This window comes from Chelonoidis abingdonii, chromosome 2, assembly GCF_003597395.2.
Source record: "Chelonoidis abingdonii isolate Lonesome George chromosome 2, CheloAbing_2.0, whole genome shotgun sequence".
Taxonomy (NCBI): Eukaryota; Metazoa; Chordata; order Testudines; family Testudinidae; genus Chelonoidis; species Chelonoidis abingdonii.
In genome coordinates this window covers 42860866-42876460 of record NC_133770.1, presented here as the reverse complement: position 1 = coordinate 42876460, position 15595 = coordinate 42860866, and the positions used below count along the sequence as shown (strand labels likewise).

Sequence of the window (15595 nt, the reverse complement as noted above, 5' to 3'; positions counted from 1 at the left end):
AAATGCCAAACGTACTGTACACAAAGTTTGCTCCAGAGCAGACCCCTTTCTTATCCCTAAAGCAAACCTACTAGAAATACTCATATGTAAAATCTTCTGCTTATTTCTTTTAGACCACTCTTCTATTCTTTTGCCAATCCTTAGGCAATAACATTTTCCAGAGATAAATAGCATTCATAATTTTTCAGTCTAAGTGACTTTCTTTTTCTGAATTTTAGCCACATTTGTGAAGACAATAATGTGTTCCATAAGAAAGCACAGTATGTGTCTCCTTTGTTACAGGCTCCATTTGAACTGAATGCAAAGACTTTGTCTACACTTGCAGCGCTGGCACATAGGGTGCATGTAGCTGTATACCACAGTGAAAAGCAGGCTATGTCTACACTGTGGTGTGTAGCTCCATGTGGCAGCAAAAGGCTCTGGTAGTGGGGAAGCAGCTGGGAAAGGTTCTGGCAAGGGAGAGGTAGGGGGAAAGGCTCTGGCAGCATGGAGCTGCTGGAATCTTTCCTCACTGCCTCACTCTTGGTGAAGCCTTTCCCTGCTGTTGGAGTCTTTCTCTGTGGCTGGGAAAAGCTCAGTCAACAGGAAGGCAGAGAGACACTACACTGCTTAAAAAAAAAAAAAGGGGGCAGCGCTGCTTGGGTGAGTAGAGAGTTGTGTATGATATATACCATAAGGTTCTGATGTATCTTTACTCACCTAAGCAGTGCCCCACCGTCTACACTGCGGTTTATACCCATGCCAGGGGGCATGCAAAATCTGCTTTCTACACATCTCTATAAGTGTAGACATAACCAAAATGGCAGCTGCCTCCAGCAGAGAGCACATTCCTAGATCTTTAAAGGTTAAGTACATATAAAAGAAAACAGGTTTTATGATCATGATGATGATGATGTAAAAAACTAACTCTTATATAGCAGTTTCCTTCAGTAGCTCTCAAAGCGCTTTGCAAGGGAAGTTAATATCATTATCCCATTCTTACAGGTTGGGAAACTAAGGCCCAGAGAGGTGAAATGATTTGCCCAAGGTCGTCTAGCAGGCTAGCAGCAGAGCCAGGAATAGAACATAGGTTTCCTAAATCCCAGTCCAGTGCTCTGTCTGTTAGATCACAACTCTCTCCCAATTAACAAATAGCAACCAGCCAAGTGCTGCCAAAACAGGCCTGGATTTAACCCAGTCTGCATCATACTGTTCCGTTCCTTCTCCCCTTTGGACATTGATAGTTACATTTCACCTTATTCTACAGTTATTGCCTAACCTCACTGATGAACTTGGACTAGACATAGTTCCTGCTTGGACGTTCTTAGAGAATTCACTCCTTCTAGCTCACCCATGAAATCAATGTCCTTTATCAATAGACCTTCTAAATCATAAGTTCTTCTCCAACGCTCATCTTGGATGGCCTGTTGGGGTGGAAGTACTGCACATCCTGCCAGCTCCACCCCTTTTTATCTGGCATTACAAACATTCCCCCACTCTTTGTTCTCAGTATGCATGTGCACTAGGACTGGGTCAGATCTCATGGTTTATGCTTTCTTTGGCATTTTACAGTAAAATGTCCCATTTTCCCCCACAGTGTTATAAAATATTTGGCTCCAATGAAACAGAGAGACTGACTTGGCATGCTGCACGAAACACTTGCATAAAGTTAGGAGGAAACCTGGCTTCTATACATAACGAACAAGTGCAAGGTATAATATCTGGTCCCTTTGGTACTAGATGAGACATCTACCCATCTCTAACAATCATAAACCGTAGTTTATGTAGCTGTAATTTTGAGGCTGTTTCAGTAAACTATGCTGCCTTTGTAGCTAATACTTAATATAAGAATTAATGAAAACTACTTTGAGAAAAAAGTCTCGTAGCCGCCTAACTTCCAAAGTTCGATGCTAGCATGCATCTCCATAGTACTTGAATGCCTTTTGTAACACACTATGCATAGAGGGTACTGAACAGCAGTTCCTAGGTGTGGGGTACAAATTACCTGTTTTGTGGCTGTACTATTTCTGTGTCCTCTCCCAAAGGGCTGTGGTTAGGGTTTTTACACTGAAAACCTTTACTTGTACTTTTCTTAATTGAATCCTCCTATCTCTTTTAAATTACTATTTTTGTAACAGACATTCCTTTCAATCTCACCATCAGGCAATAATCTAGAGTAATAAAATGTAGCATTTGCAAGTTTTTTTAATTCAATACTTGAGCAGTAATTTTATTTTTATTATTTTTTACCATTGTTCAAGTTTTCGGCATGCTGGTGTCTTCAGAGATTGCAGTAAAGGAATCCATTTTTGTAAAACATATACCTCTGGGGTTTTTGCAGCTTTCCTCACCTTTCATTTGAAGGATGTCATGGCTGAAACCTGGATTGGACTGAACGATATTAACAAGGAGGGCCATTATCTTTGGACAGATGGGAGTTTATTTGACTATGCAAAGTGGACCAGGAATTTCCCATTTAGAGATCGTTATATACAAGTTGACTGGACATTTATTACACAGGAGGTAAACAGAACAAATATGACAAAGCCACCATAACCTGGGGCAGAGTCAAGCTTTATGCAAGCAGTTCAACTTATCTTATTTAGCATTCTTTCATTCAGTGAAAACATCAACTATCACAGAAGGCAGTAATGCAAAAGGAGGGTTTAGGTTCTTTACATTGTCTCCATGTACTAGCAGTTCTGATTGCAAATCTTTTTTTGCAGAAATCCAGAACTATAGTAGCATGGTGCTTTAACAGAGTTATATTCATTGCAGATACTCAGCGTTGCCCAGTATGTTTTTTTTAACTTTGTATTATTGTCTTTTACACTATAGGTTGTATGGTAATAGTGTAATAGTCTGGATGCACTGTAAGGGATTGCCAGCACTTGACAAATGCTCTTGTACCAATCAAATGCAAGCCCTGAAGTTAATTTTTGCTTTTTAAGAAAATACTTATATTTAACCCACCTCCTCCCAGAATTTTAAATACTTGTTTCCTTTTCTTAAAAAGGTCATTTTATGTACACTATGCCACAGAATCAAAACAGAAAAAGATTTATTGGGTCTCATTATTAACAGGTAACCTCTATTATTTTGCCAGCATTTTTTTCACTTTTATTAATTCATGTATTCTCTGTCCCTAGACTGACTGTATTGCAATGATGAAGAGATCAGTAGGAGAGGAAGGGAACTGGGGAAACAATGATTGTCAGCAGAACAAAAGCTATATATGCCAGATGGACAGCAGTGAGTTTCATTTGATCAGCCTTCCAATTTAAAGCACATTTAATAACTCCTCTGAGTTCTAGAGTTTCTTGTTTACACAGATACTGTGACTGCCAATATCTCAAGCATCTGGTGCCAAGAAGCTGCATCTTCTGTCACAGCCTAGGAATTCTAGATGGAATAGCTGTCACCCTATGTTATAGCTCTGAGTTGGGGCTTAGATTTCATCTTCAATTTATTTGCACTTCACCCACAGAGTCTGAATACTCAGGTTTTACGCAGGAAGAGTAGATTTCACTCCGGATTTGAGTGAAAAGGGAAAAGTTTATTATTTCAATTTTCTCATTTGTAAGTTGTGGCCAAGATTTTCAGAAGCGACTAATAATTTTGGGTGCCTGAATTTTTCGGTGCCCATTTTGAGACCCCTCAAAAGGATGTGATTTTCAGAGGGCTGGTGGTCAGCACTTTCTGAAAATCAGAGCCATTGAAGAGATCTCAAGTTGAACACCCTGAAACTGAACTTAAAATCACTTTTGAAATCTTGTCCTGGAAAAATAGGTAGGGTTTATGTCAAAGTGCCGAACGATAATAAAAGCTAACAAGTAATTACTGTTTTCATAATATTGAAATGCCATACCATTGGTCATGGCATTGTTGGGTTTCTTTGCTGCAATTACAAAAATAAATTGCTGCAATTTAACTGGCACTGCTTGGGAAGGTATAATGTCTGGCCTTAAAGTCTATAAGTCAAAAGACGTGTCGTCACTACTGGGGAGATAAACTTTGCTGAAATCGATGCAGAGGGTGTCGATTTAGGGGGAGTCTAATGAAGACCTGCTAAATCAATGGCAGAGTGCTCCCTAGTCAACTCCAGTACTTCAGCTTCCCAAAAAGAGTAAGATAAGTCAATGGGAGAGCATCTCCCATCGATGTACTGCAGTGAAGACACCGGAATAAGTTGACCTAAGCTATGTCAACTTCAGTTACGTTATTCACGTAGCTGGAGTAGCGTAACTTAGGTTGACTTACCCTGATAGTGTAGACAAGGCCTCTGTAAACTTCTCTGCAAAACTTTACTGCTGTACCTTGTGCCTGCAGCTGGTTTTTTCTAGTTTTGAGCCTCTCATGACAAGAGACGTCCCTCTGTACATTATTTTGTTGTAATTTTCCATGAGCTTATTTAATTTATAAGAACAACCACAAAAAGTGCCTATCCCAGCCTCTACGTGCCCTGGCTAATATTTAAAAAGCACAAGTCCAACAGTAACCTCCACAATACAGGGTATAACTAACAAAATTGTACCCTTAAAAATCATTAACAGAGAAAAATATCTATTGGGGATTAAGTTAAGGACACGATAACAGGTTATACTACTCATCTGGGTCTGTGGGGACTTTATGTAATTTCACTGGCATTACCCAGGTAGGGTCAAAGCTCACAACCCAATTTTCCTCTAGATCTGCAGAGTGGGAAGTGGCTGGAGAACAGATGCATAAAAAGCTCATTTTTGCTCATAGAGTCCAGAGGATGAGGAAAGATGTGGCTAGTTATGGGGAAATGCTGGTCTCAGCTTGATAGCAGACTGAGTGCCACAGCTGGCACTACCGGAAGAACAAAAATTTGGGTCAGAGAATGGCAGTTGAGGATTCCCTTTACATAAGGGAATCTCTGGCTGGCATAAAGCATTCCCCAGTTGCTACTAAAACTGGGTAAGCACAAAAGCAGCAGCTTTAAGCCATTTTTGCCCTACCTTTTCAGGCCCTGTACTGAACACAACTCTGCCAAGGTCTGTGTATCTTATTTCTGTATACTATACCATCAGAAGGAGAACTCTGGTCTGGTTTTTCATTTGTACCCCAAACTCTTTCGATTAAACTCTGGAAAGAGAAGAACGAATATTTATTTGTTTGTTTTGCTTGTCCATTTAGGAAGCAATTTGCCCCACCCCTGTGTACTCATATTTTGAGGATTTAAGTGGTGTCTGTGTTGGGTGAATTTCACAGCTGACTAGAGGGAAATTCATCCTGTGACAAGCACCCAGCTGATTTTCACTTATGACCTAAAGAAGGTGTGGATTCATAGCTCTAGATTTGAACAGCAAATACGATTCAAAATATATTTTTTATATTTCTTTGGATTGTAAATGAGGAATGATTTTCACTTATTGCTTGTGCTGTCCCACTCAATTTTTGTAATGCTGCATTTATTTGTGGTGCAGTGGTATGACTAACCAGGCCTTAAAACATTTTCATTGTTTTTTTTTCCCCCAAAAAACAACAGACCCTGATTTATATCATTCCCCAGCAATTCCAGCCTCAGACATTATTGATTATGGTAACAGTAGCTATTCAGTTATCCGCTCCAAAATGAATTGGGAAGAGGCACGAAACAACTGCAAGGAAAAATCTTTAGAACTTGCCAGCATTTTGGATTACTATAGTGCTTTATTCCTGTGGTTACATGTGTTGCAGTTTGGAGAACCTGCATGGATTGGTCTCAACAGCAATATGGTAAGAATACAAAATGGATGAGGTTTGAATAGTACGCTGCTACTCCAAATAGAGCTTGAATTTTCCTTTAAATTTTGACCTCATCCATTTTATAGGGCTTTAATAGGTAGACTCTTGATGGTCTCAAGCTGAGTATCAAGTTATGTAGGAATCCTTAACCCTTCTATGTCACGGTCCTTCAAAGATATCCTGAGATGCAGGTAGCGTAGCAGGGAAGTTATACTAGGAGAAACAAGTAGTGAGTGGAAAAGGAGACCAATAGAAATGGAGTGAGGAAACCTGATCAGCGGTTGGAGAGGAAGTCTAGGAAATGTGGTTCGGATGGTAAAGACTGTAGAAAGTTCTTTTCTGTTTCTGAGGAAGCTGCTATTTAACAGATATTGCAAAAGCCCCACTCTTTGCTTGATGGTTGTTTATCCCAGTGGTTGTGGCTGTGGTGGGTGCAAATTCTGCTAGCAAAGACCAACACATTTAGTGTGGATCTGCAGAGGGATATGTGGTGCTTGTGGAGCTTTTTTCTTCTATTTGAATTTCTGTCTGCAGTTTTTCAGTAACACAGTTGGGAGTATAGAAGCTTATGGTCTTGTGCTTTTAAATAGTGATTGTAATGTTTTCCCAAATTAATGCTGCGTCACTTTTCCTTTTTAATAAAAGCTTTATTTTGTTGTACATGGACTCAGTGCTTACAAATGGGGAAATATTGCCTCTGAGAGGTGCCCCAGGGTGGTTTTTAGTTTTCCCAGTTTGGTGGGGCTCAATCCGGTTCTATTTGGTGTTGTTAAGAGGAATCACTAGATATTGAACCTGGCCCTTGCTGCTGCCAACTCCACCTGGCAGAAGGATTACAAATGCATAACTGCTCAGTACCTACTCAGTACTCATTTGAATGGTGTCATAATAACAATGGCATATGGGTGTTTCCTGCAAAGATAGAGCTGCATATATCATCAGGGGATGTGTGTGAATCCTCTGATCTGAAACAGGAGGCTAGAGCTTAAACAGAGAGTATCATGTTTATGCCTATGAGCTGCCATTTGTTAATTCCGTTTGTTTTGCTTTTAGACTGATGGCTATTACAAATGGACTGATAACAGGAGAATCAAATATTCTAATTGGGCTAGAGGGGAACCAAAACAGAAAATAGCCTGTGTCTATCTACACCTTGATGGAACCTGGAAGACAGCATCCTGTGATGAAAATTACTTCTCTGTCTGTAAACAGTCTGATGGTAAGCAACTGAATGTAACAGTTTTAGGTTGGTGCTCTGGAATTTGAGAGCCTGCACTAGAGGTTGGATTTGGTTTTACAACAAAATATAATATTTAACATATATTAACGGAGAGAGAACCTGTCTGTCAAGTACATAACTCTATTTTGCATTAATATTGCATTTTTTCAAACACGTACTCAATGACACAGATTGCTGTTGCTTTTTGGAACTCAGGAGATAGCTAATGATTTTATATACAATTTCAAAACCATTCCTTAAAGCCAAACAGAACATGTGTATTATTGTGATAAGTGTCAGTACTTTAAAAGTATGTAACATGGAGTCTCTATCCAGTTGAAGGAATGAATAGGAGTTTATGGGAGTAGCTCTGACCTATGAAGTCCAATTGTTGGAGGAAACACTCTGTTCCTTCAAAATAAGCCAAGTGTATACTGTAGCAGAAACTTCTATGTTCTGCCCAGTAATGCCACTACATTGCAACAGTTGGAGGATAGCCTAGATAATTACATTGGTTACTCCTATTAGCTATGGAAACAATGACTTCTAGATGGCTAATGTGCTATAGGATGCAAAAAAAATCACTGGTGGGACAAGCAGAAATATTACACTGCAGTGACTCAGACTGCATATATAGGCATCATCTATGATAGAACCCAACCTCTTCTGCTTCAGAGAATCAGATCACCTGAACTACAGGAGACTCACCATTAGCTATAGCATCAGGAGATTTGAAAGTGTGAAGAGCTCCACATTTTTGGCTTTAAAGAGTCAGGCCAAGCTTTTTGGTGTGTGTTTCAGCTCATATGAGTTTGCATCCCCAAAGTTTCCTTGGAGTTTTAGATTTACCTGAAAATACGATTTATGTTTTCATTTTTGCAAGATTTGCAAAGCTGTACTTCTCACCCTTTTGTGAGCCAAATGATAGAATCACATATACCAATCACACAGATTTTAGCATCCTCTAGGCTGCTCTAACCTTTGCTCGCAGCTAATTGTGTGAGCATAGCCAGAGTATGCTGTCCTCCAGCCAGTCCTCCTCCCCAGGCCTCTCTGCACCACGGGCTGTAGGAAGGGCGTCCTAGAGGTCATAGGAGTAGTTTATTTGTTTACATACCTGACCTATCAGATGGAGGCCCTGGGCACAAGAACACAGAGCCCATTGGTCCTAAAATGGATTGCCAGGTCCCTGAAGAGAGAGGAATAAGGGATTCTACCACTCTTAGGGATTAGTGGAATCTTAAGAATGGGCTACACATACAAGGGTTTTAAACTAATATGTCTGTTTGTAGATTGCACAATATGTTCTGTTACGTATGTGGGATCTTTAATAGCCTATATTTCTTGAGTGTAGGGTTCTTTTCTTTTCTTTTTCCAGGTCATGCACTGAGCTTGATCTGCATATGCAACTCCCACTGATGTCAGTGGGAGGTGCATGTACAAACTGACAGGATTACTGATTTGTGGCCTGACATGATTAATTGCAGAGTATTCTGTGTAACAAGAGGCTGCAACATTAATATTTCACAAGTTTAAGGTTGTGCTGTACAATGTAATGATTGGAACTGGTTGAAAATTTTCTGTTGGCTGTTTTCCTGTTAGGAAGGCTGATTCAAAAAAATCTATAGCTTCAACAGAAATGTGCCAATTTTGCTGAAATTTTGTTTTAAAAAAATCAAAAAATATTTATTTCAATAGGATTAACTGTTTTATTTCAACCTTATCAAAGTTTTGTGTGTTGGCTTTTTTTCTTATTATTTTATTTATATTATGTTATTTATTTAAAAAAAAATAGAAGAAAACAAAATGTCAAAAACTCTAAATTTCCCAGGGATTGAAATTCTGAGTTTTGCTCAGCTCTAGCGATAATGAAGATTCTGATTTGTATAGATTTGACTGTGTTGATGAGCTGTGATTGGGAGCTTCTGCTACTTGGTATCTTTTTTGAGCTTGTAGTATCTACTTACTAAAACGTGCTTAGCAGCTTTTTAATTAACTTTTAAGAACCCTATTTTTTGAAGTCATTGAAGTCAATAGCAAAATTCCCACTGACTTTGGTTTTTAACTATTTCTTAACAGTTATAGCTCCTACTGATCCTCCACAACTCCCTGGAAAATGTCCTAAATCAAGAAACCCCTTTTCTTGGATTCCTTTTCATGGCCATTGCTACTTCTTTAATGCCCATAGTACCAGCTGGGCTGAATCCTCTACTGAATGCATTCGATTAGGTGAGTGTTCTCTTTTATTAAAAGGTCAGACTTTAGTATTCACATAAAATTCACATTTAAAAATCCTTAATTGTATTACTAATATGGTAAAACATTTGCATGTTAAAACAAAGAATTTTAACATTTAATTTATTTTCTACCATTATTCCTGTTTACTTGCTTTTTGCATTTCACTCACCTTGGACAATGAAACTAGACTGATTAGTTTCCCTTATCATTTATATCAGAGGGGTAGCCGTGTTAGTCTGGAACTGCTAAAACTAGCAGAGGTGCGTCTGACGAAGTGGGTATTCACCCACGAAAGCTCACGCTCCAAAACGTCTGTTAGTCTATAAGGTGCCACAGGATTCTCTGCTGCTTTTGCTTGTCGTTTTAGTCATCTCAGCCTTTGGTTCTAATGCATGTATTGTACTGTTTCAATGCTCTTAGTTTGAGTTTATCATCACATTTCATCATTTTATTTTACAATTATTAGAGCTAACTATAACAGGATCGCTTGGAAATAGTGACCATAATATAATAACATTTAAATTACCTGTGGTGGGAAGAAACACCTCAGCAGCCACACACTGTGGCATTTTAATTTCAGAAAGGGGAACTATGGAAAATAATGAGAGGAGGCTAAGTCCTGAAAGACAGACATTTAAAAAAGGTTCAGTGACTAGAGTGAAATCCCTGAGCTACATGGTCACTTTTTCAAGACAACCATAATAAGAAGGCCAACTTAAATGTATACCCAAATTAAACAAACATAGTAAAAGAACTAAAAAAGAGACATAGGGCTTACAATCATGTAAAAGAAGCAGTGAGGGATAAAAAGGCATCTTTTAAAAATGGAAGTCAAATACCAGTGAGGCTAAATAGAAAGGAGCAGCTGAGAAAAGCCAAAGATGTAAAAAATTAATAAGAAAAGCCAGAAGAGAGTCTGAAGAACGCTAGACCAATAACGTCAAAGGTAATAACAAATATGTTTTAAAGTACAAATCCAGAAGCAGGAAGCTGGCTAAAAACACAGTGAGGCGCAATGAGATGATCGAGAATAAAAAAACCACTTAAACACAATAACTGGAGAAACTAATTAATCTGACCTCAGTAACTTCATGCTGAGGATAGGGTGAACCAACATCTCCCTCTCTTGTTTTACCATCCCGCGCGATATTTGTGTTGTCCCATTGTCCTGACCGATCTTTTGCGTTGGCGATACCAATTTGTCCCGGATTTTGCTCCTGCTGACCAGCACTCGCTTTTTTTTTTGCCATACGGCGGCCCTCCTCCCTCCCACCTCCCTTCTAGTTGTCCGATATTTTCTTGCCTCTCGTCTGTGTCACCTAACTGAGGATGTTGAGGAAGATTTCCACTCTGTCAGTGTCCTTTTTAGAGTTGGACAATAATCTCAGGAATATGTCACAGGAGGCTTGAATGTGTCACTAGAAGGAAGTTTTGGAAATTGATATAAGACTTAAACAGTAACAGTAACCGGGACCAGATGGACATTTACCCAAGACGTTCTGAAAGAACTTCAAATGTGAAATTGCAGAACTATTAATATCGTTTGTAACCTGTCGCTTTAAATCAGCTTCTGCTACCCAGTGCCTGGAAGTTAGCTAATTGTAATCGGAGTGTTTAAATGGGCTTAGAGGGTATCCCGGCAATTACAGATGGTAAGGTCTAAACATCAGTTACTGGGCAAATTGCATTGAACAAGTTAAAAGAATAAATTGTTGTGACACATAGAAGACTATAAATTGTTGGCAAAAGTCAACATGGTTTCTGAAAAGGGAATCATAGTCTTTCTAATCTATTAGAGTTCTTTGAAGGGATCAACAAACATGTGGACAAGGGGTGCCAGTGACATAGTGTACTTAGATTTCAGAAAGGCCTTTGATCAAAGGTCCGCTCACTCAAAGCTCTTACCATAAATTAAGTGTTCATGGGATGAGGGAGATATCCTTGTCATGGATTTAAGAACTGGTGTTAATGAGACATGGGACACAAGACAGGAATAAATGGTAGATTTTCGGATGGATGGGATCGTGGCCCGTAGAACTTAGTGGTGTTCCCCAAGGATCAGTACATAGGACCAATTCCTATCATTTTATTCATAAATGATCTCGTGAAAGTAGGGTCAAACCAGTATGCGTGCAAAGTTTGCAGATACTAAACTGCTCAAGATAGTTAATGACCCAATAGCGGACTGGGACAACTCAAAAAGATCTCACTAAAACTAATGTGGAGTGGGCAACAAAATGGCAATGAAATTATATGTGGAAATAATGTAAGTAATGCGAGCATGGGAAAAAATAACCCCAACTATCATACAATATGATGATGGCATATTTAGCTACAGCTGAATGCAGGACAAGAGATCTTGGGATCATTCAGGTATATGTTCTCATGAATAATCCATGCAGTGTGATGGTGGCAGTCAAAAAGCAAACAGGAATGTGTAGGTAATCATTAAAAAAGGGATACAGAATAAGACAGAATATGCTTATTGCCTGTCAATATAAATCCCATTGTACGCCCACATTCGACTTATCTAGCCTCAGTATTGTGGTCGGCCTCATCTTCAAAAAAGATTATAATTGGCATTTAAAAGGTCAAGAAGCGCAACTAAAATGATTATGGGGTTGGAATGGGTCCCATTATGAGGAGAGATTAAAGGGCTAGTGACTTTTCATGGCTTGGAAAAGAGGAGACTAAGGGGAGATATAGTGTAGAGGTCTAATATAAATTCATGAGATGGTGTGAGAGAAAATGAATAAGGAAATTCTTATTTCCCTGTTCCCATAGAGGAAGAACTAGGGCCACCAATGAAATTAATTGGGCAGCAGGTTTAAAACACACATGCACAGCAATCTGTTGTGAACTCCTTGCCTGAGGACGGGTGTGAGGCTAGGAACCATAACAGGGATGTTAACAGAGACGCTTAGATAAAGTTCATGAGAGTGTTAAGTCCGTTAATGGCTATTAGCAGGGATGAGCAAGAGGTGCTGTCCCTAGCTCTTTGTGTCATGAGTTGTTGGCGATTGCTGTGTTGGTAGAGACGAAGAGTCATTTGATCTTTACCTGTTAGGTTCACTTCCTCTGGGTGCACCAATGGCATGGCCTAGTGTCGGTTTAGACAGTACTGACTTACTGGATGGACCTTTGGTTGAACCCAGTATGGCCGTTGTTATGTTCTTTAATCATAAATTGAAAACCTCAGTTTTTGTCCGAAACCATTTCAGAGTGTCCTTATAAATTTAGAAACAGGAGCGCACACACAAAAATTCCCAAACTGTGGTTATATCATCATCAGGTGGGTCATGGTCCAAAAGTGGGTTGCACCTATTGCATGAAAGCTGCAAAATCCCTCATTAGTGAGACCCACCATTAATCTAGGGAGGGAAAGGAAGAAGCAGCTCTCTCCTTTCTTCTTCCTAATGCTGTTGCCTATGCCGTGCTCCTTCCTCTGTCACCCGCCAACCAATCCAAGAGCAGCACCTCACCCTCCACACCAATCTATTCCAGGGTAGGGAAAGGGAAAGTGATACTTCAAGGGGTGGTGGAACCATCTGCTGAGCTTCCCAACATCCAGAGCTGCATGCTGCAGAGACTAGGGTAAGGAGGGAGAAGTTACTCCAGCCTGGGGAAACGAGCCTTTTCATCCCTAGCCCCCATCAAGGCCCTCTTAACCCCAACACTTTTGGATCTCCAGCCCACAAAATTCCCCTCAAACCAAATCCCATAACTATTTCCTGCAAAATACTATGGACTATAGCAAGTTCCATGCAGGGGTAAAAGTAATTTAAAGGACTTCTGAGTACGCCGGAGTCCTGAGCAGAGGGAATGGCCTCAGCTGGAAGAAGCGTGGCCTCAACTGGAAGAGGCAGGGCCTTTAAATACCTAGACCCTTTCCATCAAGATTTAAAGGCCCCAGGGCTCCAACTGTGACTGGGAGCCCCGGGATCTTTAAATCACCCCTGGAGCTTTCAACTGCGGAGGCAGCTGGGAGCCCCGGGGCTTAAAGGTGATTTAAAGGGCCCAGGGCTCAGGATCCCGCTACCGCAGCAGAGCTCCAGGTCCTTTAAATCATCAACAGAAGCCTGCCGCAGCTACCCCGGGGCTCCGACAGCAGGGCTTGAGCAGTGATTTAAAGGGCCCAGGACTTCCCGCAGCGGCCAGAGACCCTGGCCCTTTAAATCGCCACTGAAGCCCTGCCGCTGCTACCCTAGGGCTCTGGCAGCTGGGATCGGGTGGTGATTTAAAGGGCCTGGGGTTCTGGCTGTTGCTGGGAGCCCCGAGCCCTTTAAATCGCCAACCTGGGGAAGCCGGTCTAGTCCAGCATGACGTATGGTTCTTGCCGATATGCCATACTGGATCGTACCACCTTACTTTCACCTCTGGTTCCCTGATATTTTGGCTCACTTGCCAAACAAGAATGACAACGATCAGTATATATATGCCTATAAAAATGTGCTTTCCCCAATAGCCTCAAAATAGTATTCTGTTTGTGTGATGTAACCTAAAGTTTTCAAATTATGTTTACATTGAAATCCATGTCTTTATTTTCGATTACATCACTTAGGATCCACACTGTTCCCTCCCCTACAGCCTTACCACCCACTGTGTTCTTTATTCATACACCCGCCTATACCCTATTAACTGCAGGGGCATTTATTACATAGCCTTGTACTGTATCAAAAGCCATAACCTGAGACAGGTTTCTATGGCAGGATATAACTTATTTGTTTCCTAATGTTTTGCAGGTGCTACTTTGGTTTCAGTAGAAGATTTAGCTGAATCCAAATTTCTAGCAGACACTATAGAGCCACATAAAGGAGAGACAAGTGGGTTTTGGACAGGAATGTATAGAAACGCTGATGGTAATTATTTTAGTTTTGATATTTAATCATACATATTCTGTATTAAATAGACTGAAAGCTGATTAAAATATGTCATAACAGGCTGTAATGAACAGAAAATAGAAATTCATCTGGAAAGATTACTAAGCAGTTACAAAACACGAATTAGACCTATGGTATCTTAATCTGAAAATCTTACTTGGAGGTTTTGGTTTCACCTAGCAAAAGTATGTCCCATGAAATATTGTAAAAAAGAGAGATTTCTGACTCTTCGGTTTGGTTTCAGTTTTAGGACCCAAGCATGTAATAAGATCCAAATGGCTGGACCCTTATGCCTGCATGGAGACCTAAGGAATTCAATGGCCTTAAGCTTATTAGCTACGTTTTGTAATAAGTGTCTGAACAGTGTAACAGGATAGATTCTCATACATGTCCTGAGATGCACAACACAGTAGGTGCAGTTCATAGGAAGAGGAGACAGAGGTACCTTTGCACTGCCCATATTCTTGGCTGTTATGGGAACCAAAATGAGAGCTGTCTATCGAGGTCTCTTACAGATGCCTATGGACTGTACTGCAGTCCAGAATTCACAAAGTACCAAGTGCTGTGGCATGCCTCTCCCATCCCTTTGAATATTTCCTTATTCTCCCATCACTACCTCCACCATCACTACCTCCTACTGCTAGCCTGCAAGGGGGCAGCATGTCACATCTTGCATCGCCCTACGCTGCTCCTTTGCCAGGGAAATTCTCCCCATCCCTCCCCTGCAGACGATACCAAACTGGGAGGGATTGCAACTGCTTTGGAGGACAGGGTCAACAAATTCAAAATGATCTGGAGAAATTGGAGAAATGGTCTGAGGTAACCAGATGAAGTTCAATAAAGACAAATGCAAGTGCTCCATGTAGGAAGGAACAATCAATTTCACACATATCAGATGGGAAGAGACTGTCTAGGAAGGAGTATGGCAGACAAGATCTAGGGTCATAGTGGACCAAAGCTAAATATGAGTCAACAGTGTGATACTGTTGCAAAAAAGCAAACGTGATTCGGGTGCATTAACAGGTGTGTTGTAAACAGACACGAGAAGTCCATCTTCCGCTCTACCTCGCGCTGGTACCCTCAGCTGAGTATTGTGTCCAGTTCTGGGCACCGCATTTCAAGAAAATGTGGAGAATTGGAGAGGGTCCAGAGAAGAGCAACAAGAATGATTAAGAGGTCTTGAGAACATGACCTATGAAGGAAGGCTGAAGAATTGGTTTATTAGTTGAAAAGAGAAAGGACTGAAAGGGGACATGATAGCAGTTTTTAGGTATCTAAAAGGGGTGTCATCAAGAAGAGGGAGAAAAACTTGTTCACCTTTAGCCTCTAAGAAGAAAACAATGGGCTTAAAAGTGCAGCAAGGAAGATTTAGGTTGGACATTAGGAAAAAGTTCCTAACTCAGGGTGGTTAAACACTGGAATAAATGCCTAGGGAGATTGGGAATCTCCACTCTGGAGATATTTAAGAGCAGGTTAGATAAATGTCTATCAGGGATGTTCCTAACAGTATTTGGTCCTGCCATGAGGG

The 15595-nt window shown here is 40.5% G+C and overlaps 1 protein-coding gene across 1 annotated transcript in view; it reads left to right on the top strand.

The window, feature by feature from the left end:
* Positions 1 to 15595, top strand: part of LOC116826249 (macrophage mannose receptor 1-like) — a 55580-nt gene that overhangs the window by 34597 nt on the left and 5388 nt on the right. Inside the window, 7 exon segments of the mRNA XM_075061941.1 lie at positions 1577 to 1691; positions 2321 to 2502; positions 3129 to 3231; positions 5492 to 5721; positions 6784 to 6949; positions 9029 to 9178; positions 13930 to 14049. Coding sequence (XP_074918042.1) covers positions 1577 to 1691; positions 2321 to 2502; positions 3129 to 3231; positions 5492 to 5721; positions 6784 to 6949; positions 9029 to 9178; positions 13930 to 14049 — 1066 coding nt within the window.